Below are 24,737 nucleotides of genomic sequence, written 5' to 3'. Positions count from 1 at the left end.
GCAGTGAGCCTAGAACGCACCACTGCACTCCAGCCTGGGCGACAGAGCGAGACTCTATCTCAAAAAACAAAACAAAACTAACTCCGGAAAACCAAGATCACCAGTACCCATCCTGACTTTTGGACTTATTTTTATCTCACATAGCAGCTACTTTCAGTTATTTTAGTTGGCTCTTTTTGTGTTTACCTCCATGTATCTACATAGTGTTCTTATACTGCTGTGCTGCTTGATTTTTTTACTTTTAGATATTATATATTGACTTCCCACTTTAGAAGGTGAATTTAGTTTCTTTTCTTTTTCCCTCTACCCCCAACACATATGCTCACTTCCTGTCACTCCATCATCTCTATATAGTTTACCATAACTTTGGTTAGATTAATATTTAGTGTTTACACTCCAGTGTTTATATGAATACTATCATAGTTGAATCATATAAAGTACCATGATTTCTTTTCTTTTCTTTTCTTGCACAAAAGTTTGTTTTTCCCTGGAGTTAATTATATTGGTTTTCCTGGTTACTTAGTATTTCATGTACTTGGTATTATTTCTTCCCTAATTATGTAAACTTCTTTTTAGTATGTTAGAATGTATTAGTTATTTTATCATTTTCACTTGCTTAAAGAATAACTGTCATAGTTTCTGATCTTCTCTTATCTGTACAGATTGTTGTGTAAGCATCCTGTTCAGTTATCGTTTTGAGATTTTCTTCCTCCATTACTTGGGAATTCCTTTCAACTCCCTCATAGATTGTAACCCTGTTTCTTGAATCCTATGTTTTTCTTTTTCTGATTTTACTCCCTAAATTTTGTGGGGCATATCCTCCAGTAGCTTCTTGAGAAAGGTTGCATGAGATGAAAATCGTTTGAAGAGTTTGCATGTCTAAACATATTTTTATTGTACCGTCATAATTTATGCTTTCACTAGATGTAAAATTTGGACTTGGAAATAATTTTTGCTGAGTATTTTGAAAACATCAGTTAGATTTCATCTAGCTTCTGATGTGACTATTGAGAAATGTGTTGCAATTTTATTTTCTTTTACTTCTTTAAATATAAAATTTTTACCTTTGTGGGTATATGATAGATGTATATATTTATGTGGTACATTAAGGTTTTGATATAAGCATGCAATTGATAATAATCACGTCATGGAAAATGGACTATCCATCTCTTCAGGCATTTATCCTTTGTGCTACAAACAATCCAACTGCTATGTTAGTTATTTTTAAATGTATATTATTTATATAATAATAATTATTATTATTATTTTGAGATGGAATCTCTCTCCGTTGCCCAGGCCGGAGTGCGGTGGCATGATCTCAGCTCACTGTAACCTCCGCCTCCCGGGTTCAAGCGATTCTTCTGCCTTAGCCACCGAAGTAGCTGGGATTACAGGTGCCCGCCACCACGCCCAACTAATTTTTCTATTTTTAATAGAGACAGAGTTTCACCATGTTGGCCAGGCTGGTCTCAAACTCCTGACCTCAAGTGATCCATCCACCTTGGCCTCCCAAAGTGCTGGGATTTCAGGCTTGAGCCATGGTGCCCAGCTTAAAATTTATGATTAAATTATTATTGACCATAGTCACTTTGTAGTGCTATCAAATACTTGGTCTTACTCATTCTTTCTTTCTTTCTTTTTTTTTTTTTTTGAGACAGAGTCTCACTCTGTCATCCAGGCTGGAGTTCAGTGGCACGATCTCGGCTTACTGCAACCTCCATCTCCTGGGTTCAAGAGATTCTCCTGCCTCAGCCTACTGAGCAGCCCGGATTATAGGCACCTGTTACCACGCCTGGCTAATTTTTGTATTTTTAGTAGAGACGGGGTTTCGCCATATTGGCCAGGCTGATCTTGAACTCCTGGCCTCAAGTGATCCACCTGTCTTGGTCTCTCAAAGCGCTCGGATTACAGGTGTGAGCCACCGTGCCTGGCCTATTCTTTATTTTAGATTCAAATATATAGTAGGTCTGATGTGCTCAGACATGCATATTGAACTTCTGCTATCTGAATGTACTGTAATTCAAAGGCAAACTTTTTGAAGCAAGACAGGTCTTTACACATTACTTATTAATAACTTGCTTCAGATCTTGGATTCTTAGTTGAGGATCTGCTTCTGTAGTCTTACTCGGGTAAAACTTATAAGGGACTTTTTATATGGGTATAATCAAATTCTCTAGATAGGTGGTTTCTATAAATACTGAGGGGATATTTGGATAAATTATTAGCATCAAAATTTCTCCTATGCCATTTCCCAGTATTTTGAGAGATGAAAATTATGTAAAACATGGCATTAATGCAGGGACTGAGATGCTGATTCCTAAGGCAACATTCATATGCTTGTTCCTACTTTCATCTCAATGCTAATTTATGTAAAGAAAATGATTGTTGTTGCTAAAGAGTGTCCATGAAACTATTTCTAAATAAGTCTTTTGACTAGATAGTGCTTTGGACATATTTTAGAACTTCAGAATTTTTGAAGTTGTCTCAATTTTGAAAAAAAAATCATTCATTTCCCAACCTCACTCCTCGTCAATAGTGATTTTTTGTCTTTGAATACACTCCCTGCTCTAGTGCCTTTAACTGGATCTGGCAACCAAAAGCAGGGTTTTAGCCTGCCCTTTGGCTGGCCAATGATTGGGTTTCTCGTTTCCTGTTACAAAGAATCTTTTAACTTCTATTAGTAATTTATTGTAGTACTTTTTCATACATAACTAATTCTCCAACCTGAATGTTTTGCAGTTCTTCTTTATACAAATTGAGAAGTTTTGATAAGGAAGCTTAATTTGATGTATAGGACACATTAAGTATGTTTTTGTTTGTTTGTTTTTTGAGACGGAGTTTCGCTCTGTCTCCTAGGTTGGAATGCAGTGGCACCGTCATGGCTCACTGCCACCTCGGCCTCCCAAAGTGTGTTGGGGTTTAAGGAAATCATGAATCTAACGCATTTTTTTTTTTGTATTGCAGACTTCAAGTCTTCATCATCTCTGTTACAACTTTGGAGTAGGAACCCAGAAGAATAATAAATATGAAGAAAGTTCTTTCTGGCTTAGGTAACATAAACAAAAAACTGAATGTAAATTCAGGAATATTATCATAGATGTCAGTTAATATTTACTGTAGAGTACTTTGGCAGTTTAAACCTTCTCTGACTTCAGAAGCCAATATGCTATATTTATTTACTCTTTTAATATGTATTGTTTATTATTCTTACACATTGTCAGTTCATAGAAAAATGTGTTCTTCCTTCCTTCCTTCTTTCCTTCCTTCCTTCCTTCCTTCTTTCTTTCTTTTTTCCTTTCTTTTTTTCTTCTTTTTTTTTTCAGGTCTCTCTCTGTCACCTAGGCTGGAGTGCAGTGGCATGATCTCTGCTCACTGCAACCTCTGCCTTCTGGGCTCAAGCGATCCTCTGACTTCAGCCTTTCAAGTAGCTAGGACCACAGGCATGTGCCAGCATGCCTGGCTAATTTTTTGTATCTTTGGTAGAGAAGGGGTTTCGCCATGTTGCCCAGGCTGTTCTCAAACTCCTGAGCTCAGGCAATCCACCTGCCTCAGTCTCTCAACGTGCTGGGATTACAGGCATGAGCCACCACGCCTGACCAGTGTTCTCTTCTTAATATGAGAACTTACTCCTCTCTCTCCATTCCTCCTTTATATCTCTATCAAGAGTATAGAAAATTTTGTTGTTGTTGCTTTGATACTTATTGTTGTCTGGCAACACCAGAGTATAAGGTGGAGGTGTGATTGGGAGTAGTATTGGCTAAAATTATTAGTCTTAGATGAATTTTGGCATTTTAATATCAGTCAAGTAAGTATATATTTAACACTGTATGCTGAGTACTATACTAAGATTTGGAGTGTTGTGCTTTATCTGGAAATATCAAGAAAATTATACAAAAATATAGGAAATGTGCAAGAACCCTGTCTTTCACTGAAAACTTAGGCCCAGCACAGATTCTGACACACAGTAGATACTCAATAATTGTTAGTTAAATGAATATATGTGAAAAATGTATTTTTGTGGAGATGTCACATAAGGTGCAGTGCTTTGAATATCAGGAGATTATGGAATAGGCTGGGCATGGTGGCTCACGCCTGTAATCCCAGCACTTTGGGAGGCCGAGGTGGGCAGATCACCTGAGGTCAGGAGTTCAAGGTCAGCCTGGCCAACATGGCGAAACTCCATCTCTACTAAAAGTACAAAAATTAGGCGGGTGTGGTGGCACAGGCCTGTAATCCCAGCTAGTCAGGAGGCTGAGGCAGGAGAATCGCTTGAACCTGGGAGACGCAGGTTGCAGTGAGCCGAGATCGCACCACTGCACTCCAGCCTGAGCGACAGAGAGACTCCGTCTCAAAAAAAAAAAAAAAAAAGGATCATGGCGTAAAATATATCAAATCAATTCACTAAATGTTTACCCTTTCTGAGTGCAGGATTAGTTCTAGTTATTTGGGGATACTCCTATGATTATTTTAACTATAGTCTAACTTTTGTGAATATGATGTTTGTCATTTAACAAAATAAATACAAATCTGGGCACTGAGATTATTACACTCACAGGCATATCTATCACTAGCAAAATGTTGATGCAAATAACTTATATAAGAGACTTTTTAGAGCCCAAAGATTGATCAAACTCTATATAAAGAACTATTCCTAATAGAGCAGGCTGGAGTTCTATTCCCGTATTTGACAGTATTTGGGAGTAGAACACTCACAAAGTTTATGGCATCAATGTATCAAAAGACCAGTATGCCAAGAAGGCAGGAATAGCGAGGTCCAAAAAAAAAAAAAAAATGAATGCTGGTGCCATGGATGGCTTCTGGAAGCTTAAGACTAGAGGAGAGGTGAGCTTGGAGTTTATGCCAAGAATGAGGGTGAGATAGGAGTCATAAAAATAAATGTTCTCCAGGAACTGGTCATAACAGCAGGCTGAGGCCTGACATGGCATGACTTGTAGGTTATTTGCATATATGCCATTGGTTTTTGACTTTTTATCTGTTATCATTTTCTAAAGAATCTCATGGAAAGAAAATATGGTGATGAGACATCCATATTATAAGCTAGAATATCTTAATGGCTATATTTGTAGGAATATAATTGGACCCACAATGATATTTTCATAAAAATCTAAATAAATAACAAATTTATATAGCACCAGTGTATTATGAGTCTTTTGTGTTCATATCACTAGAATAATATTGAAGAAAAGAAGAAAACTTTAATTTTAGCCCTAGTAATTACATATGATTTTAATCTTTCTGCTTCATTTTTTCTTCCACATCTTTTGGGAATATAAAAATAACCTGGTGAAATATTCACAAATGTTTTAAAAGGAATTATCATATTTTAATGTTTAGAAAGAGGCAAAAATAATTATCAATATTATTAACTGTAGGAATTGTACCACAGTGAATAGTTTTTCTAGTAGTAGACTGACTGTCAGAATTTGTTGTCATCTAAGACATTAGTGTTAAATTGTGAAATATTGTGATACTTTATTTAGAATTGTTGTGGGGTTTACATATGATAATGCATGTATTATAGAGTATTCAGTAACATGCCTGGAAAATAGAAACTGCTTAACAAACGGAAACTGCTGCTGCTATCTCTACGTGATGGACTCTCTTGTGGCCATTCCACTAGTTTATTCTAAAATTTATCACAGTCAGATCAAGCATGGATTACTTAGTAAGTTCCCAAGTAAAATGTCATAAAAACAAACATCTACATCTTTCAATCTTTAGAACAATTAAAAAAACATTTTTTTTTGTAGAGGCGGGGCCTCTCTATATAAACCATGGTGGTCTCAAACTCTGGCCTAAAGTTATTCTCCCACGTCAGCTTCCCAAACTGCTGGAATTACAGGTGTGAGCCACTGCGCCTGACCCTTTGGAATAATTTCTTCATGCTTTATATCCACGTGTTAAAAGAACTGTTGGCAGCAGTTGGTGATGCAAGCAGAGATGAATAGCTGCTAATTAAGCACCGTTTTCTGTAAATTTTATACCAGAAGGAGGTCATGGAAAATGAGTACACATTCTACAGGCTTAACTCTTTTGAGAACAGTGAATATCTTAGACTAGAGTTTATATATAATTTGGAAGTACCCATTCAGTCTAAAAGTAAAAACCTCATTTTTCACAAATGATAATATATAAAAATGCTGTAGTATATTCGAATTTCATTGAAATTGAAGCCTAGAACAATACTAAACGTAAAGAGTGGTAGTGGGTATTGTTTAAAAAGCTCATTTATTTCCCTTGATTTTTGTTAACATCTCAGTGCAGGACCTTTCTGAGTTTTTATCACCCTCCTGCCTTTTCTTTTGCTAAGAAAAGTTCATAAATAGCTGCTGCTCTCCTTGCTTTCTGCCACACTCTTTTGATCGTGTTCCCTTAGAGATACCACAGGTTATGAGAAAGCTGCTGTAATTATGAATGAAATTAAAATTCCTTCAGCTCGCTTTACTGTGGATTGTCAACGTATTTGCCTCAATGTATTAAATGACAAATTCTCTTAGACTCTTATAAAATACAAAATTTCAGATTTTTGAAATCTGAATGCAAGGTTTGGAAATAATATGTTTAAGAGTTTTTTTGTTTGTTTAATAAAATACCATTTTTTCCTCCTTCTCCTCCTCTTTTGTAAGTCTTGCGGTATTGAGCTCCTATGTCTGCTCCTGGCAGAAGGCAGGGCTAAGTAGATGAGAAAAGACTGTTGATACAGAGATTTCCCTCACAATCTAGACAACTTGTTAGTGGCCTCCATTGTTCTGGTGGAATTTAAATTGTGTTTAGCTCTTAAAGTCCTATCTAATGATTAGGACATATATTATGCTGAATTTGGCTTTTCAGAAAAGGTATGCAGAAATTTCGTTGTAACAAATTAGTATTCTACAAAGAAGAATTGCATATTAATACAAATAAGTTCAACTCAAAAGGCTTTAGGGTTACATTTATTAACCAGAAAGACTTCACAGATTTTTTTTCCCTGGGAGAAAAATGCTCTACTTTCCAAACCTTAGTCATATTCTTAATTCTGGGTGATTTTTCATTTATCTCTAGTAGTTTTATTTCTAAGTCATTTAACTGTATTCCTTAGCACTGCTGACCTACAGCAATATCAGACATCTCTGTGGCTGATAAACACTTGAGAAGTTCACTGTTTTCCTTTTGCTGTAAGAAGACCTCCTACTACTTTCTTTTCCCCTCAAGCTTCATTGAGGTATAATTGACAAATTAAAATTGTATTTATTTAATAGTGTACAATGTGATGTTTTGAGATATATATATATATATATATACACTGTGAAATGATTACTACAATCAAGTTAATTATCATATCCATCACCTCACATAGTTACCATTTTTTTCCTCACATGTCATTATAACAGAATTTTATTAGTAATCATCAAACACACATTGTTCAAATTTCACTGATTGTCTCATAAAATCTTATACAATTGATTGGTCAAGGCCTATATGCTGTGATTGATTAAGGTGCCTCTTATGTCTACTTTAATCCTAGGTTTCTTCCTTTTTTTCCTTGCAATGTATTTGTTAAAGAAGTCAGGTAGTTTCCTGCATTTTGAATTTTGCTGTTTGCGTCCCTGTTCCTTAACATGTTTATTTTTTCTGTGTTCTCTGTATTTCCTACAAATTAGTAATTAAGATTCTAAAGGCTCTTACCAGATTTTTTGGCAGAAGTATTTCACAGGTGGTGTGGTGTATGTCCATCAGGGGTCTTGTATGTTAGTTGTTTTGCTTTTTGCGATATTAGCAGCCATCAGTGATCATTGCCTGGATTCTTTATTTCATCAGTGTTTGTAAAATAATAGTATTCTAATTGTGTCATTTTACTTTTCCTTTATGAGCTGGAATACTTCTCTAGAGTACAACTTCCCTTAGCAACTGTTAGATTACTCTGAGGTCCAGTTGTCTGAGTTGCCTTTTTTGTGTGTGTGTGCTGAGAATATTTAATATCTACTCTCAGCAAATTTCAACTGTACAATGCAGTGTTATGAACTATAGTTACCAAGCTGTACACTAGATCTCCTTTTAAGAAAGAGAGAGAGAAGAAAGAAAGAAAGAAAGAGAAAGAAAGAAAAGAAGGAAAAGAAAGGAAAGAAAGAAAAGAGAGCATTCATGGAGACAATGCCCCAAAGAAATCAGAAATTTTCAAATGGATAACTCCTTTTAAGAAGGAATGGAATGAGATTCCTGTAATGGCTGCTTCCTGGAAGGCAGTGTCATGTGGAACCCCTTAGCCTCAGCATCCAGAGCTCCAGGAAGGGAACATTTTCAGTCAGATAGAATTATATATATACTATTTCTTTGGAAACTTCAGCCATCAAGATTCAGCCATCAACATTCCACCATCAAGACTTCTGTTTCAACACAATGGCTCTTAGTCCTCATTTTACTGCTTTTGTTGCTGCCTGTTGTTGAAGCAGTAGAAGCCAGAGATGCAATTGCTGTCTTTTTGGGTGTGGTTCTCAGCATTACGGCATTTGTGCTTGCTTGGGGGTATGTGCACAAAAGAGAAATGGACAGATATGACTTTGAAGGGCATCCCAAATCAAACTTGGCCCTGAAAACCTTTGGACTAGTGACGCTAAACTTGAGCTTTGGTGTTTGAAAATTTCCAAGAAACAGTAAGTAGGAGAGTTCCACGTTCTTAGCTGTTTTCCGTGAAATGAGAGCAAATTGCTATGTAAAAGAAAAAATGTTTTCCTTACAATAAATAATGCACTGAAAAATGAAACCTATAATTTGTATTTGCTGCTTAGAAAGGGGGTTCAAGAAGTAAGATGGCTGACATTTACATAAGTAATATTTCATAGTTTTCTAATTATCTAAGCTGGGCATGGTGGCATGCGCCTGTAGTCCCAGCTACTTGAAAGGCTGAGGTGGGAGGATCACTTGAACCCAGGAGGTGGAGGCTGCAGTGAGTCATCATCACACCACTGCAGTACAGCCTTGGTGACAGAGTAAGATCCTGTCTCAAAAAAAAAAAAAAAAAAAAAAGGAGCACATGAAATAGGAAGAAGGAAGTTCTTGCCCAGAATTCTAAGAAATCACCACTGTTCAGTTATAATCACTGCCTCCTGAATCATTGAGGAGTCTTTTCTCCATATTTTCATTAGACTTTTGTTATTGCCCAAGTTAATGTTGTATTTAGATATCAAATAGCCAAACATAGATGCTTTTATCTCTGGAGAAAAAACATTTAGAAAAATGCTTTCAGTGTATCTAACATTGAAGTGGAGAAAAGAGTTAATGTACAAAAAAATCCTTTATTTTTATATTTATCATTTTAAACTTTTATTTTAGGTTTGGGGTACATGTGAAGGTTTGTTGCATAGGTAAACTCATGTCATGGGAGTTTGTTGTACAGATTATTTCATCACCCAGGTATTAAGTCCAGTACCCAATAGTTATATTTTTTACTCCTCTCCCTCCTCCCACCCTCCACCCTCAAGTAGACCTCGGTATCTATTGTTCTCTTCTTTGTGTTCATGAGTTCACATCATTTAGCTCCCACTTAAAGTGAGAACATGTGGTACTTGGTTTGCTTTAAAAAAACACTTTATATTTACATTGAAATGGAGAAGATATTTAATGTTAAAAAACTTTATATTAATTAATTGAATAACATCCCCATGGTGAGAAGTACTATATTAAATATAAACTCATTATGTTGTTAAAAAAAAAAAGAAGGGACGAAATGATGTTGAAGATGAAATCTGCAGCAGCAGGCTGTACACAACAATTTGTGAGGAAAAAAGTAATCGTTTGTGCCCTAATTGAAGAGGAGTGATGATTAATAGTACAAATAATAGCCAACACCATAGACATCTGAATTCGTTCTGCTTATACAAATCTGACTGAAAAAATTGAAGTGGAGCAAACTCAATGGGTGCCAAAACCACTGTGCCCAGATCAGCGGCAGATAAGAGCAGAGCTTTCATTGGAAATTTTAAACAAGTGGGATCAAAATCCTGAAGCATTTCTTCACAGAATTATAACAGGAGACGAACATGGCTTTACCAGTATGATCCCAAAGAGAAATTACAATAAAAGCAATGGCTACCAAGAAGTGGAAGTGGTCTAGTCAAAGCAAAAGCAGCTCTGTCAAGAGTAAAGATCATAGCAACAGTTTTTTTGGGATGCTCAAGGCATTTTGCTTGGTGATTTTTCTGGAGGGCCAAAGAATGATAATGTCTGCTTATTATGAGAGTGTTTTCAGAAAGCCAAAATTTTAGCAGGAGAAAATGCCTGAAAGGCTTCACCAGTGTCCTTCACCGCAACAATGTTGCTGCTCATTCCTCTCATCAAACAAAAGTAATCTTGTGAATTTCAATGGGAAAACATTAGGCATCCACCTTACAGACATGATTTGGCTCCTTCTGACTTCTTTTTGTTTCCTAATCTTAAAAAATCTGTAAAAGGCACCCATTTTTCCTCAGTTAATGTGAAATGTGAAAAAGATTGCATTGACATGGCTAAATTCCTCGGTTCTTTATGGATGGACTAAATGGCTAGTATCACAAAGGTATCTTAAACTTGGTGGAGCTTATGTTGATAAATAAAATTTATATTTTAATCTTTTAATTCCATTTTTCCAAAAGTTTTTTGAGGTCCCATAATATTCTGCAATTCCACAGGCTGTCACTTCACTCTGTTAATTGTTTCCTTTGCAGTTGTACATGGTATTTAGTTAGATGTAATTCCATTTGTCTATTTTTTTTTTTTTTTTGAGACGGAGTCTCGCTCTGTCGCCCAGGCTGGAGTGCAGTGGCGCAATCTCGGCTCACTACAAGTTCCGCCTCCCGGGTTCACGCCATTCTCCTGCCTCAGCCTCTCCGAGTAGCTGGGACTACAGGCGCCCGCCACCATGCCCGGCTAATTTTTTGTATTTTTTAGTAGAGACGGGGTTTCACCGTGGTCTCGATCTCCTGACCTCGTGATCCGCCCGCCTCAGCCTCCCAAAGTGCTGGGATTACAAGCGTGAGCCACCGCGCCCGGCTCCATTTGTCTATTTTTGTTTTTGCTGTCTGTACTTTGGGGGTCGTATCTAAAAAATAATTTCCCATACAATATCAATAAGCTTTCCCCCTGTTTTCTTCTAGTAATTTTACAGTTTCTGGTCTTACGTTTAAGTCTGTAATCCATTTTTAATTGATTTTTTGCATACGGTGGGAGATAAGGTTCCAATTTTATTCTTCTGTATGTGGACATCCAGGTTTTTCCAACACCATTTATTGGAGAAACTCTCTTTTCCCCATTGTATGTTCTTGGCAACTTTGTTGATCATCAGTTGCCCGTAAATATGTGGATTTTGTTCTAGATATTCTATTCTGTTCTATTGGTCTATATGTCTTTTTAAAATGTCCATACCATGCTGTTTTGATGACTATTAGATGTCTAGTGTATTTTGAATTCAGGAAATGTGACGGCTCCAGCTTTGTTCTTTTTGCTGAAGATTGCTTTGGCTATTTAGGTCTTTTGCAATTCCATATAAATTTGAGGATTATTTTTTCTACTTCTGTGAAAATGCCATTGTCATGTTGACAGGGATAGGACTGAATCTGTAGAATGCTTTAGGTAGTATGGACATTTAAAAATATTAAGTCTTCCAATCTGTGAACGCAGGATATCTGTCCCTTTATTTGTGTTTTCTTCAATTTCTTTCTTTTTTTCTTTTTTTAATTTAATTTTATTATTATTATACTTTAAGTTTTAGGGTACATGTGCACAATGTGCAGGTTTGTTACATATGTATACATGTGCCATGTTGGTGTGCTACACCCATTAACTCGTCATTTAGCATTAGGTATATCTCCTAATGCTATCCCTCTCCCCTCCTCCCACAACAGTCCCCAGAGTGTGATGTTCCCCTTCCTGTGTCCATGTGTTTTCATTGTTCAATTCCCACCTATGAGTGAGAACATACGGTATTTGGTTTTTTGTCCCTGCGATAATTTACTGAGAATGATGATTTCCAGTTTCATCCATGTCCCTACAAAGGAAATGAACTCATCCTTTTTTATGGCTGCATAGTATTCCATGGTGTATATGTGCCACATTTTCTTAATCCAGTCTGTCGTTGTTGGATATTTGGGTTGGTTCCAAGTCTTTGCTATGGTGAATAGTGCCGCAATAAACATACATGTGCATGTGTCTTTATAGCAGCATGATTTATAGTCCCTTGGGTACATACCCAGTAATAGGATGGCTGGGTCAAATGGTATTTCCAGTTCAAGATCCCTGAGGAATCGCCACCCTGTCTTCCACAATGGTTGAACTAGTTTACAGTCCCACCAACAGTGTAAAAGTGTTCCTATTTCTCCACATCCTCTCCAGCACCTGTTGTTTACTGACTTTTTAATGATGGCCATTCTAACTGGTGTGAGATGGTATCTCATTGTGGTTTTGATTTGCATTTCTCTGATGGCCAGTGATGATGAGCATTTTTTCATGTGTTTTTTGGCTGCATAAATGTCTTCTTTTGAGAAGTGTCTGTTCATGTCCTTCGCCCACTTGTTGATGGGGTTGTTTTTCTCTTGTAAATTTGTTTGAGTTCATTGTAGATTCTGGATATTAGCCCTTTGTCAGATAAGTAGGTTGTGAAAATTTTCTCCCATTTTGTAGGTTGTCTGTTCACTCTGATGGTAGTTTCTTTTGTTTCTTTTGCCATGCAGAAGCTCTTTAGTTTAATTAGATCCCATTTGTCAATTTTGGCTTTTGTTGCCATTGCTTTTGGTGTTTTAGACATGAAGTCCTTGTCCATGCCTATGTCCTGAATGGTATTGCCTAGGTTTTCTTCTAGGGTTTTTATGGTTTTAGGTCTAACGTGTAAGTCTTTAATCCATCTTGAATTAATTTTTGTATAAGGTGCAATGAAGGGATTCAGTTTCAGCTTCCTACATATGGCAAGCCAGTTTTCCCAGCACCAGTTATTAAATAGGGAATCCTTTCTCCATTGCTTGTTTTTGTCAGGTTTGTCAAAGATCAGATGGTTGTAGATATGCGGTGTTATTTCTGAGGGCTCTGTTCTGTTCCATTGGTCTATATCTCTGTTTTGTTACCAGTACCATGCTGTTTTGGTTACTGTAGCCTTGTAGTATAGTTTGAAGTCAGGTAGCGTGATGCCTCCAGCTTTGTTCTTTAGGCCTAGGGTTGACTTGGCAATCCCTTGGCGGGCTCTTTTTGGTTCCATATGAACTTTAAAGTAGTTTTTTCCAATTCTGTGAAGAAAGTCATTGGTAGCTTGATTGAATTGAATCTATAAATTACCTTGAGCAGAATGGCCATTTTCACGATATTGATTCTTGCTACCCATGAGCATGGAATGTTCTTCCATTTGTTTGTATCCTCTTTTATTTCAATGAGCAGTGGTTTGTAGTTCTCCTTGAAGAGGTCCTTCACGTCCCTTGTAAGTTGGATTCCTAGGTATTTTATTCTCTTTGAAGCAATTGTGAATGGGAGTTCACTCATGATTTGGCTCTCTGTTTGTCTGTTATTGGTGTATAAGAATGCTTGTGATTTTTGTACATTGATTTTGTATCCTGAGACTTTGCTGAAGTTGCTAATCAGCTTAAGGAGATTTTGGGCTGAGACAATGGGGTTTTCTAGATAGACAATCATGTCATCTGCAAACAGGGACAATTTGACTTCCTCTTTTCCTAATTGAATACCCTTTATTTCCTTCTCCTGCCTGATTGCCCTGGCTGGAACTTCCAACACTATGTTGTATAGGAGTGTGAGAGAGGGCATCCCTGTCTTGTGCCAGTTTTCAAAGGGAATGCTTCCAGTTTTTGCCCATTCAGTATGATACTGGCTGTGGGTTTGTCATAGATAGCTCTTATTATTTGGAGATACGTCTCATCAATACCTAATTTATTGAGAGTTTTTAGCATGCAGGGTTGTTGAATTTTGTCAAAGGCCTTTTCTGCATCTATTGAGATAATCATGTGGTTTTTGTCTTTGGTTCTGTTTATATGCTGGATTACATTTATTGATTTGCATATGTTGAACCAGCCTTGCATCCCAGGGATGAAACCCACTTGATCATGGTGGATAAGGTTTTTGATGTGCTGCTGGATTCGGTTTGCCAGTATTTTATTGAGGATTTTTGCATCAATGTTCATCAAGGATATTGGTCTGAAATTCTCTCTTTCGGTTGTGTCTCTGCCAGCCTTTGGTATCAGGATGATGTTGGCCTCATAAAATGAGTTAGGGAGGATTCCCTCTTTTTCTATTGATTGGAATAGTTTCAGAAGGAATGGTACCAGTTCCTCCTTGTACCTCTGGTAGAATTCGGCTGTGAATCCATCTGGTCCTGGACTCTTTTTGGTTGGTAAGCTATTGATTATTGCCATAATTTCAGAGCTTGTTATTGGTCTATTCAGAGATTCAACTTCTTCCTGGTTTAGTCTTGGGAGGGTGTATGTGTCAAGGAATTTATCCATTTCTTCTAGATTTTCAAGTTTATTTGCGTAGAGGTGTTTGTAGTATTCTCTGAGGGCAGACTGTATTTGTGTGGGGTCGGTGGTGATATCCCCTTTATCATTTTGTGTTGCGTCTATTTGATTCTTCTCTCTTTTCTTCTTTATTAGTCTCGCTAGCAGTCTATCAATTTTGTTGATCTTTTCAAAAAGCCAGGTCCTGGATTCATTAATTTTTTGAAGGGTTTTTTATGTCTCTGTTTCCTTCAGTTCTGCTCTGATTTTAGTTATTTCTTGCCTTCTGCTAGCTTTTGAATGTGTTTGCTCTTGCTTTTCTAATTCTTTTAATTGTGATATTAGGGTGTCAATTTTGGATCTTTCCTGCTTTCTCTTGTGGGCATGTAGTGCTATAAATTTCCCTCTACACACTGCTTTGAATGTGTCCCAGAGATTCTGGTATGTTGTGTGTTTGTTCTCGTTGGTTTCAAAGAACATCTTTATTTCTGCCTTCATTTCATTATGAACCCAGTAGTCATTCAGGAGCAGGTTGTTCAGTTTCCATGTAGTTGAGCGGTTTTGAGTGAGTTTCTTAATCCTGAGTTCTAGTTTGATTGCACTGTTGTCTGAGAGACAGTTTGTTATAATTTCTGTTGTTTACATTTGCTGAAGAGAGCTTTACTTCCAACTATGTGGTCAATTTTGGAATAGGTGTGGTGTGGTGCTGAAAAAAATGTATATTCTGTTGATTTGGGGTGGAGAGTTCTGTAGATGTCTATTAGTTCCACTTGGTGCAGAGCTGAATTCAATTCCTGGGTATCCTTGTTAACTTTCTGTCTCGTTGATCTGTCTAATGTTGACAGTGGGGTGTTAAAGTCTCGCATTACTATTGTGTGGGAGTCTAAGTCTCTTTGTAGGTCACTCAGGACTTGCTTTATGAATCTGGGTGCTCCTGTGTCGGGTGCATATATATTTAGGATAGTAAGCTCTTCTTGTTGAATTGATCCCTTTACCATTATGTAATGGCCTTCTTTGTCTCTTTTGATCTTTGTTGGTTTAAAGTCTGTTTTATCAGAGACTAGGATTGCAACCCCTGCCTTTTTTTGTTTTCCATTAGCTTGGTAGATCTTCCTCCATCCTTTTATTTTGAGCCTATATGTGCCTCTGCACATGAGATGGGTTTCCTTGAATACAGAACACTGATGGGTCTTGACTCTTTATCCAGTTTACCAGTCTGTGTCTTTTAATTGGAGCATTTAGTCCGTTTACATTTAAAGTTAATATTGTTATGTGTGAATTTGATCCTGTCATTATGATGTTAGCTGGTTATTTTGCTCGTTAGTTGATGCAGTTTCTTCCTAGCCTCGATGATCTTTACAATTTGGCATGATTTTGCAGTGGCTGGTACCGGTTGTTCCTTTCCATGTTTAGTGCTTCCTTCAGGAGCTCTTTTAGGGCAGGCCTGGTGGTGACAAAATCTCTCAGCATTTGCTTGTCTGTAAAGTATTTTATTTCTCCTTCACTTATGAAGCTTAGTTTGGCTGGATATGAAATTCTGGGTTGAAAATTCTTTTCTTTAAGAATGTTGAATATCGGCCCCCACTCTCTTCTGGCTTGTAGAGTTTCTGCCGAGAGATCAGCTGTTAGTCTGATGGGCTTCCCTTTGTGGGTAACCCGACCTTTCTCTCTGGCCGCCCTTAATATTTTTTGCTTCATTTCAACTTTGGTGAATCTGACAATTATGTGTCTTGGAGTTGTTCTTCTCGAGGAGTATCTTTGTGGTGTTCTCTGTATTTCCTGAATCTGAATGTTGGCCTGCCTTGCTAGATTGGGGAAGTTCTCCTGGAGAATATCTTGCAGAGTGTTTTCCAACTTGGTTCCATTCTCCCTGTCACTTTCAGGTACACCAATCAGACGTAGGTTTGGTCTTTTCACATAGTCCCATATTTCTTGGAAGCTTTGTTCGTTTCTTTTTATTCTTTTTACTCTAGACTTCCCTTCTCGCTTCATGTCATTCATTTCATCTTCCATCACTGATACGCTTTCTTCCAGTTGATCGCATCGGCTACTGAGGCTTCTGTATTCTTCACGTAGTTCTCGAAACTTGGCTTTCAGCTCCATCAGCTCCTTCAAGCACTTCTCTGCATTGGTTATTTTAGTTATATGTTCGTCTAATTTTTTTTCAAAGTTTTTAACTTCTTTGCCGTTGGTTTGAATTTCCTACCATAGCTTGGAGTAGTTTGATCATCTGAAGCCTTCTTCTCTCAACTCATCAAAGTCATTCTCCGTCCAGCTTTGTTCCGTTGCTGGTGAGGAACTGTGTTCCTTTGGAGGTGGAGAGGTGCTCTGATTTTTAGAGTTTCCAGTTTTTCTGCTCTGTTTTCTCCCCATCTTTGTAGTTTTTTCTGCTTTTGGTCTTTGATGATGGTGATGTACAGATGGGTTTTTGGTGTGGGTGTCCTTTCTGTTTGTTAGTTTTCCTTCTACCAGACAGGACCCTCAGCTGCAGGTCTGTTGGAGTTTGCTAGAGGTCCACTCCAGACCCTGTTTGGCTGGGTGTCAGCAGCAGTGGCTGCCGAACAGCGGATTTTCGTGAACCGCAAATTCAGCTGTCTGATCGTTCCTCTGGAAGTTTTGTCTCAGAGGAGTACCCGGCCGAGTCAGGTGTCAGTCTGTCCCTACTCGGGGGTGCCTTCCAGTTAGGCTGCTTGGGGGTCAGGGACCCACTTTAGGAGACAGTCTGCCCGTTCTCAGATCTCCAGCTGAGTGCTGGGAGAACCACTACTCTCTTCAAAGCTGTCAGACAGGGACATTTAAGTCTGCAGAGGTTACTGCTGACTTTTTGTTTGTTTGTGCCCTGCCCCCAGAGGTGTACCCTACAGAGGCAGGCAGGCCTCCTTGAGCTGTGGTGGGCTCCACCCAGTTTGAGCTTCTTGGCTGCTTTGTTTACCTAAGCAAGCCTGGGCAATGGCGGACACCCCTCCCCCAGCCTCGCTGCCACCTTGCAGTTTGATCTCAGACTGCTGTGCTAGCAATCAGCGAGACTCCGTGGGCCTAGGACCCTCCGAGCCAGGTGCGGGACACAATCTCCTGGTGTGCCATTTTCCAGGCCCATTGGAAAAGCGCAGTATTAGGGTGGGAGTGACCCGATTTTCCAGGTGCCGTCTGTCACCCCTTTCTTTGACTAGGAAAGGGAACTCCCTGACCCCTTGCGCTTCCCCAGTGAGGCAATGCCTCACCCTGCTTCGGCTCGCACACGGTGCCCTGCACCAACTGTCCTGCACTCACTGTTTGGCACTCCCTAGTGAGATGAACCCGGTACTTCAGATGGAAATACAGAAATCACCTGTCTTCTGTGTCACTCACATTGGGAGCTGTAGACCGGAGCTGTTCCTATTTGGCATTGTTTTTCTTAAATATTTGGTAGAATTCACCAGTGAAGCCATTTGACCCTGTGTTTTCCTTGGTTGTGAGATTTTTGATTACTGATTCAATCACGTTGTCATTATTTTATGTTTATTTGTTTGTTAACTTAAGGCCACCAGCTGCATCCATGTTGCTGCATAGGACATGATTTCATTCTTTTTTAATGGCTACATAGTATTTCATGGTGTATATGTACCACATTTTCTTTGTGCATTCTGCCATTGATGGGCACCAAGGTTCATTCCATGTCTTTACTATTGTGAGTAGTGCTGCAATGAACATACAGGTGCATGTGTCTTGTCTTTTTGGTACAATGATTTGTTTTCTTTTGGCTGTATCCCCAGTAATGAAATGTGGGATCAAATAGTAGTTCTGCTTTAAGTTCTTTGAGAAATCTCCAAACTGCTTTCCACAGTGGCTGAACTAATTTACATCCCCACCAACAGTGTAAAATAATTCCCTTTCCTCTGCAGCCCAGCCAACACCCGTTATTCTTTGACTTTTTAATAAAAGCCACTTCAACTGGTGTGTGATGGTATCTCATTGTGGTTTTGATTTGCATTTCTCTGATGATTAGTGATGTTGAGCATTTTTTCATATGTTTGTTGACCACTTGTATGTCTTCTTTTGATAATTGTCTGTTCATGTCTTTTTAATCCCCACTTTTTAATGGGGTTATATTTTGCTTGTTGAATTATTTAAATTCCTTAAAGATTCTGGGTATTAGACCTTTGTTGGATGCATAGCTTGCAAGTATTTACTCTCATTCTGTAGGTTGTCTGTTTACTCTGTTGATAGTTTCTTTTGCTGTGCAGCAGTTCTTTAGTTTATTTAGGTCCCACTTGTCAAGTTTTGGTTTTGTTGCAATTGCTTTTGGTGAGGACTTAGTCATAAATTATTTTCCAAGACTGATGCCACGAGGTAGTCTTCTTTGGCTTAATCCGCCTGGTGTTCTATAATCTGTTACTCGAATATTGATATCTCTCTAGGTTTGGGAAGTTCTCTGTTATTATCCCTTTGAATAAACTATCTACCAGTATATCTTTCTCTACCTCTTCTTTAAGATCAGTGATTCTTATATTTGCCCTTTATGAGGCTGTATTCTAGATCTTGTAGGAGTACTTCATTCTTTTTCTTTTGTCTCCCCTGACTTGTATTTTCAATAGCCTGTCTTCAAGGTCACTACTTATTTCATCTACTTGTTCAGTTGCGCTATTAAGATACTCTGATACCAGTATATCAATTGCATTTTTCTATTCCAGAATTTCTGCTTGATTCTTTGTAATTATTTCAATCACTTTGTTAGATATATCTGATAGGATTCTGAATTCCTTCTCTGTGTTATCCTGAATTTTTTTGAGTTTCCTCAAAACGGCTAATTTGAATTCTGTGCCTGAAAGGTCACATATCTCTGTCACTCTGGGATTGGTCCCTGGTGCCTTATTTAGTTCATTTGGTAAGGGCATGTTTTCCTGGATGGTCTTGAGGCTTGTGGATGTTTGTTGGTGTCTGGGCAGTGAAGAATTAGGTATTTACTGTAGTCTTTGCAATCTGGGCTTATTTGCACCCATCATTTTTGGGAAGGCTTTCTAATATTTGAAGGGATTTGCATGTTGTGTGCTATGTTTTTGGTCACAGCAGCCGTATCTGCCTTAGGAGGCACCCCAAGCCCAGTAACACTGTGACTCTTGCAGACTTTTAGAGGTCTCACCTTGGTGGTGTTGGATGGGGTCCAGAAAAATTCTCTGGATTACCAAGCAGAGACTCTTTGTTCTCTTCCCTTGCTTTCTCCCTAACAAATGGAGTCTGTCTTTCTGTACTGAACTGTCTGGAGCTAGGGGAGGAGTGATACAAGCACCCCTGTGGCCACTATCCCTGGGACTGTGCTGTGCCTGACCTGAAGCCAGCGTAGCACTGGGTCTCACCCAAGGCCTGCTGTAATCTGCTACCTGGCTACCACCTATGTTTGCTTAATGAACGAGGGCTCTACAATAGCAGGTGAGGTGATGAAGCTTGCCAGGCTTGTGTCCTTCAATTCAGGGCAGCAAGTTCCCCCTGGCTCATGGTGGGTGCAGAGATGCTGGCCAGGAACAAGGGCCTGGAATCAGAATCCTTAGGGAGCTACCTGGTGCTCCTTTTTACTGTGGCTGAGCCACAAGAAAAAGTTTTTTTTCTACTCTTCCCTCCTCTTTCCACAAGCAGAGGAGTATCTTCCTATGGCCACCACTGTCACAGGCCCGTGGGGAGTACTGCCAGGCTCCACTGATGTTCACTGAAGGCCCAAGGGCTCTTCAGTCAGCTTGTGGTGAATGGTGCCGGGTCTGGGACTCATCTTGCAAGGCAGTGCACTTCTCTCTGGCCCAGGGTAGGTCCAGAAATGCCATCCAAGAGTCAAGGTCTGGAATTGGGGACCCAAGAGACTGCTTGGTGCTCTACCCTACTGTGGCTGACCTGGTACCTAAGCTGCAAGATAAAGTCCCCTTTCATCTTCCCTTTTCTTTTGTCAAGCAGAAGGAGACTGTCCCCATAGCCACCATAGCTGGGAGTGTGTTGGCTCACACCTGAAGCCAGCACGTCTTAGATCCTCACCCAAGGCCCACCTATGGTATGCACTACTTGGCTATCACTGCTGATTATTCAAAATCTGTTGGCTTTCTAGCCAGTGGGTGATGAATCCTTTCAGGACCTGGTCTTTCCTTTCAAGGCAGCAGATTCCCTTCTGGCCCTGGGTGTGTCTAGAAATGTCATCCAGTAGCTAGGGCCTGGAATGGGTGTCTCATGACTCTTCCTGATGTCCTATCCTACCATGGCAGAGCTGTTATCCAAATTGCAAGACCAAGCCCTGTTTACTCTTCCTTTTCCTCTCCTTTAGCAGAAGGAAGGGGGTCTCTTGCAGCTGCAAGCTGTGCTGCCTGGGCTTGGGGCAGGGGCAGGGTAGGCACTCCCTTGGCCACCCAGGCTGGTGTCTCACATACCCCCTAAGTTTGCTGACTCCATACCTACAAGGATGTGGCCTAGACTGCCTTTCAGGTTTATTTAGGACCCCAGTGCACTTTAGCCCACAGCAATGAGGCTTGCTAAAACTCAAGTACCAGTTACTGGAATGGATGATTGCCCTCTGACTAGGGCTGGTCTAAATGTGCTCTCCATTGACATCAACTGATTTGTGCCTAGTGTTTTCTGCTGCGAAAGGGCAGCACTGAGTTGCAGTGCAGAGTCTCACAATCAATGCACTCTCTATCCCCCAAACGCACAGATTCTTCCCATTATGTGGCTGTGAATGGGGAAGGGGTGGTGTCGGCAATTCAAGACTGTCTTTCCCACTCTCTTCAGTGCCTCTTTCAGTTATATGAAGTTAAGACTAGGCACTGTGACCACTCACCTGATTTTTTGTTCCTACAAAATTGCTTTTTTTGTGTGTAGATAGTTGTCAAGTTTGGTGCTCCTGCAGGGAGAATGATCAGTGGAGACTTCCATTTGGCCATCTTGCTCTGTCTCCCTCTACATTTATTTTGTATCCTGAAATTTTACTGAAGTCATTTATTAGTTCTAAGAGCCCTTTTTTCTTTTGGAGTCTTTAGTGCTTTCTAGTTATAGAATCATAATGTCAGTGAAGGGAGATAGTTTGACTTCTTCTTTTCCCATTTGGATGCTTTTAATTTCTTTCTCTTGCCTGATCGGTCTGGCTGGGATATGTAGTATGTATTAGGCCATTCTTGTTTGCTGTAAATACTTGAGACTGTTTTAATTTATAAGAAAAAAGGTTTAATTGGTTCATGGTTCTGTGGGCTGTACAGGAAACATAGTGCTGTCATCTGCTTCTGGTAAGGCCTCAGAAAGCTTTTTCTCATGGCAGAAGGTGAAGCAGGAGCAGACATTTCACCTGGCAAAAGCAGAAGAAAGAGAGCGAGGGCGGGAGGGAAGGTGCCACACACTTCTACAAAACCAGATCTCATGAGAACTCATTCACTCATCACCAAGGGGATGGGCTAAGTCATTCATGAGAGATATGCCCCCGTGATCCAAACATCTTCCAGCAGGCCCTATCTCCAACACTGGAGATTACAAGTCAACATGAGATTTGGGCAGGGACATTCAAACTACACCACAGTACTATGTTGAATAGAAGTGGTGAGTGTGGGCGTCCTTGTTTGTTCCAGTTCTCAAGGGAAATGCTCTTAGTTTTGGCCTGTTCATTATGATGTTGGCTGTGGGTTTGTCATAGATGGCTCTTATTATTTTGAGATATGTTCCTTTGATGCCTAGTGTATTGGGGGTTTTTATCATGAATGGGTGTTGGATTTTATTGAATGCATTTTCTGTGACTATTAGAGATGATCATGTGGTTTTTGTTTTTAATTCTGTTTATGTGGTCAGTCACATTTACTGATTTGAATATGTTTAACCAACCTTGTATCCTAGGAATAAAGCCTACTTGATCGTGGTGAATTAACTTTTTGATGTGCTGCTGGATTCAGTTTGCTAGTATTTTGTTGAGGATTTTTGCATCGATGTTCATCAGTGATATTGGCTGGAAGTTTTGTTTTTGTTGTTTCTGCCAGATTTAGGTATCAGGATGATGCCACCATCAGGATGATGCATCATAGAATGAATTACGGAGGAGTCTCTCCTCCCTGATATTTTGGAATATTTTCAGTAGGATTGGTACCAGCTGTTCTTTGCATGCCTGGTAGAGTTTGGATGTAAATTCTAGGTCCAGGGCTTTGTTGTTGTTGTTGTTGCTGTTGTGTTGATCTTCTTTCTCTTTTTTCTTTGTTAATTTAGCTACCAGTCTGTGAATCTTGTTTATTCTTTCAAATAAAACCAAGTTTTGGTTTCGTTGATCTTTTGTATGCAGTTTTACATCTCAATTTTATTCAGTTCTGCTATGGTTTTAGTCATTTTTTTTCTTTTGTTAGCTTTGAGGTTAGTTTTTGTTTTTCTAATTCCTCTAGTTGTGATGTTACATTGTTAATTTTAGATCTTTCTAACTTCTTGATACAGGCATTTCATGCTATAAACTTTCCTCTTAATACTGCTTTTGCTGCATCCCAGATATATATGTATATGTATATATATATATATTTTTTTTTTTTGAGACAGCACCTTGCTCTGTAGCTCAGGCTGGAGTGTAGTGGGACAATCTTGGCTCATTGCAACCTCTGCCTCCTGGGTTAAAGCGATTCTCCTGCCTCAGCCTCCTGCATAGCTGGAACTACAGGCATGTACCACCATGCCTGGCTAATTTTTTTTTTTTTTTTTGAGACGGAGTTTTGCTCTTGTTGCCCATGCTGGAGTGCAATGGCGCAATCTCGGCTCACCACAACCTTTGCCTCCTGGGTTCAAGTGATTCTCCTGCCTCAGCCTCTCGAGTAACTGGAATTTCAGGCATGTGCCACCACGCCTGGCTAATTTTGCATTTTTGGTAGAGACGGAGTTTCTTCTTGTTGGTCAGGCTGGTCTTGAACTCCTGACCTCAAGTGATCCACCCGCCTCGGCCTCCCAACGTGCTGGGATTACAGGCGTGAGCCACTGCACAGCCCATCCGAGATTTTGGCATGTCATGTCTCTTAATTAATTTCAAAGTATTTTTTATTTCTGCCTTAATTTTATTGTTTACCCGAAATCACTCAGTAACAAGTTGTGCTTAATTTCCAGGTAATTGTGTGGTTTTAAGGGATCTTCTTTGGTATTCATTTTTATTTTTATTGCACTGTGGTCTGAGTGTATGCTTGGTATGATTTCAGTTTGTTTGAATTCATTGAGATGTGCTTTACGCCCGAGCATGTGGTCAGTCTTAGAGTATGCTCTGTATGCAGATGAGAAGAATGTATATTCCATGGTTGCTGAGTGACATATTTTGTAGAAATCTATTAGGTCCAATTGTTCAAGTGTTGAATTTAAGTGCAGAATTTCCTCATAAGTTTTCTGCCTTGATGATCTGTCTAACGCTGTCAGTGGGTTCTTGAAGTTCCCCTTATTATTGTGTGACTGTCTGAGGCCACTCATAGGTCTAGAAGTACTTGTTTTATGAATCAGTGTTCTCTAATGTTGGATGTATATATATTTAGGATAATTAAGTCTTCTTGTTGAATTGAATCCTTTATTGTTATGTAATGTCCTTTGTCCTTTTTGACTGTTGTTGGTTTAAAGTCTGTTTTATCTGATATAAGAATAGTGACCCCTGCTTTTTAAAAATTTTCTGTTTTTATGATAGATCTTTCTCCATCACTTTACTTTGAGCCTGTAGGTGTCATTACATGTGAGATGCATCTCTTAAAGACAGCAGATGATGGTTTCCAGCTTCATCCATGTCCCTACAAAGGACATGAGCTCATCATTTTTTATGGCTGCATAGTATTCCATGGTGTATATGTGCCACAGTATACATATGTAACAAACCTGCAAGTTGTGCACAAGTACCCTAAAACTTAAAGTATAATAATAAAAAAAAAGATAGCAAATGGTTGGGTCTTGTTTTTTTATCCAACTTGTCATTCTTGAAACTTCTGACCTGTGTGCTCAAAAGATGCAGGATTGGGACTGGGCCTGCAGCTTTGTACTCTGGCCCCTCATAGTTGAACACTAGCTGTCCTAGTGGGGCTGAAGTGCACCCAAGCCACCGGCAAAGCACTCAGGCAGGGCAGTGGAGGCTATGCTGTGTGCTTGCTCTTGTAGGAGAATCCAGGCAGGAGCCTTGGGAGGTATTGGCAGACAGAGGGGCATGCAGATCAGATGCACTCCAGTACTGCAGGAAAGCCATCTCTGCTCTATCCTCTCTCTTGGCCCAGCAGTCATCAGGGTCGTGTTTTACTGCAGCTACCTTGCATGCAGAACCTTCTGGGCTCTGCGCAGGCTTGAGCTCTG

At 39.4% G+C, this 24,737-nt stretch overlaps 1 protein-coding gene across 2 annotated transcripts in view; it reads left to right on the top strand.

The window, feature by feature from the left end:
* The window catches only part of TEX11 (testis expressed 11), a 399,429-nt gene that overhangs the window by 99,006 nt on the left and 275,686 nt on the right, over positions 1-24,737 (top strand). For both annotated transcript variants that reach the window (XM_055266828.1, XM_055266827.2), the window contains one exon: positions 2,965-3,050. In XM_055266828.1, coding sequence (XP_055122803.1) covers positions 2,965-3,050 — 86 coding nt within the window. The remainder of the gene's footprint in view (positions 1-2,964; positions 3,051-24,737) is intronic.

This window comes from Symphalangus syndactylus, chromosome X (assembly GCF_028878055.3).
Source record: "Symphalangus syndactylus isolate Jambi chromosome X, NHGRI_mSymSyn1-v2.1_pri, whole genome shotgun sequence".
Lineage (NCBI taxonomy): Eukaryota > Metazoa > Chordata > Mammalia > Primates > Hylobatidae > Symphalangus > Symphalangus syndactylus.
The sequence above is the reverse complement of the archived record's forward strand: the minus strand, read 5'-3'. Positions and strand labels throughout refer to the sequence as shown.